Source organism: Montipora foliosa, chromosome 3, assembly GCF_036669935.1.
Source record: "Montipora foliosa isolate CH-2021 chromosome 3, ASM3666993v2, whole genome shotgun sequence".
Lineage (NCBI taxonomy): Eukaryota > Metazoa > Cnidaria > Anthozoa > Scleractinia > Acroporidae > Montipora > Montipora foliosa.
In genome coordinates, this window is record NC_090871.1 from 31,580,893 (window position 1) to 31,583,392 (window position 2,500).

At 40.1% G+C, this 2,500-nt stretch overlaps 1 protein-coding gene across 2 annotated transcripts in view; it reads left to right on the forward strand.

Moving 5' to 3' along the window:
- The window catches only part of LOC137994740 (hyaluronidase-1-like), a 13,029-nt gene that overhangs the window by 5,958 nt on the left and 4,571 nt on the right, over window positions 1–2,500 (forward strand). For both annotated transcript variants that reach the window (XM_068840346.1, XM_068840345.1), the window contains exon 4: window positions 543–879. In XM_068840346.1, coding sequence (XP_068696447.1) covers window positions 543–879 — 337 coding nt within the window. The remainder of the gene's footprint in view (window positions 1–542; window positions 880–2,500) is intronic.

Sequence of the window (2,500 nt, forward strand, 5' to 3'; positions counted from 1 at the left end):
GTTAGCAGCTGAGATAAATATGCTGGTATATCCCACTGACAAAGCAAATTTGTCTCATTTATACAACAGGAAATCTTCCAGAGCAAAGACTTATGCAAATAATTTGTGGTCATTGTTTTTTTGATTACCAATTAGGAAGGCAAATTGGTATTTGGAAAAACAAGACAACAGTCATGAATGCATAAATTAGAGAAATCTGTCCCTCTTGATACAGCGATACACCTACGTTATTTAACAGGTCATATTTCTGAATAAGGACTTTGTTTCATTTTGCTGAGTACTGTAAGCCATGGAAAGGCACTAACATTTTAGGTAATTTGATTTATTCACCATCCTATCAGTACTTGAAATCATAATTCTGCCCACCAACTTAAATAGCCTAGTGTCTTTTTAATGTACAATTTAGTGGTAACAGTAAAGTTTTCAATTTTGAGCCCTTCAAAACATCACAGTGCAATTTCGTATGCTTTTGTGTTTGACATTCAGACCCTATTTGTTCAGTGACTTTCATAAATTATTTCCTATTTTGTCTGCTTTACAAGGTTGATCTCCAGAATACAATAGGCCAGGCAGCAGGTATGGGTGCAGCAGGAGTGGTCATGTGGGGGAACAGACGTGATGAAAACACCTCCCCTTTAGTGTGTCAAGAACTCAGTGACTACGTCACAACAAAGCTTGGGCCATATTTGGAGATGTTACGTCATAGACTAGAGGCTTGTAGTGAGAAGAAGTGCAACGGCCGTGGAAGATGTGTGAAAAGAAAATTAATTTTATCAAAGTGGATGAGTGATGAACCACATTTGTACAGGGAAAAGTGTGATGGATCTCCCAGGATATTTGACCCTGTCATACAACATTTCACTGACTTGAAGCAAAGAGGTAAAAAATAGTTTCAACTTTTGTGAGTCAGTAGGGTTGAGGCCCTCTCATGAGGAAAGGAGGGGGGGCAGGGGTCCTTGTTCACTTATTCCCTTAAAAAATTTGCTTCCAAACTTGTTTTCAGCTTTTAGATCCCTAAAATGGCCTATGCTCCCTTGCTCCCAAAGATATTTTGTCTTTGCTCCCCTGTTCCCCAAAACCCTTGGGAGGATCTCAGTTTTTTCATTCTGTCATGTCATCCATTTTCATACAAAAGTGAACTGTCTCTGGAATGAGAGATGTTTAAACGAGAAAGCAGCAATCATCACTTTGAAATGCCCTTCATTAATAAACACCAAACCAGAATGATTTCAAAATACAGAAGATTTTTAAGAGGCTGAGTTTTGGTGAAGTACACGACAAAAGCTCACTCGAAATAGTGTTTATAAGGCTAAAACTGGCTGAAAAACAAGCGAAGTGAACAAGGTGTGGAACGCATAAATTTGTTAAATGGAGATGACCTACGTGCTAGTAGCATTATCCTGAGATTTGATTTAATAGCTTCGCCTTGATGAACGGAACCCAAAAAAACCACTTATTCCTCACTGGACTCCGACTATTTTGCAGTGTTAAAAAGTTTCGTAACAGAAAAGTTGCTAAAGGTGATATCCGCAAGTATTGCATCTTTCTAGTCACATTTCTTCAACATGTCGCTGATGCTCTTTCATTTGTGGACGAAAGTATTAGTTTCATTATCAGATGGAAACAATTCGGAAAAGCACGTAAATCTCTTTTTGTAAAATTGTGCCAAAATTCACGGTGAGTTTTCGCTAAAAATGCCTTTGCTGAAAATCTTACCAGTTTCTGAGAGAAAGCGAAGTTACTTTTGAATTTTTGATTGCGCACAGAATCATGATTACCCTTATCTCGGTTACAAATATGCGACGATATTGAATAACACGAGAAGTTTATGAAACTAGAGTTGAACTATTCTCGAAACAAAGCCGTTTTAAAGAATCAACTGGTCACCTGATGAAAAAGTTTGCTGTGGGTCGAACATCTGTTGGTTATTCGATGAACTGTGATCATCCAACCTGATGTTCGACAAAAGTGTTTGGATGCTTTGAACGTTTACACGGGGCCTTATGTTGCTAACCATTTACAAGCGGAAACCGGTTGGGAGTCCGTTTGTTCAAATGGTAAGCAAAAATTCCCTATTGGGAAATTCTGTGGGGAACGGCGTGTACAATCCACATAGCTCGCTCAAATTTCCTTTCAAGTCTGCAAGGAGGCTAAGTAAATGTTAAACAGAGTTAACTGAATAGAGTGTAATGTGAAGTGCTAGGTTTCAATCCCATATGAACCATGTGAGCGTAAGCCCTACTGATGGAAATGGGCCCACACAAGGACAGAGAAAAACTCTGACCAGGGTGGGAATTGAACCCACGACCTTCGGGTTAGATCTCCGCCGCTCTACCGACTGAGCTACAAGGTCAGACGGGAGCAGGCCGTGGGAAGTGAAGATGTTAAAGTCACGGCAATGAACATGTACAAGTACAAGGAAAGGTTACGTTTATACAAACGTTTAGCCTGCGTGGCAGGCCGTAGAAAGGGGCGCCGGAGTGTAGGGAGGGAGGGAGAA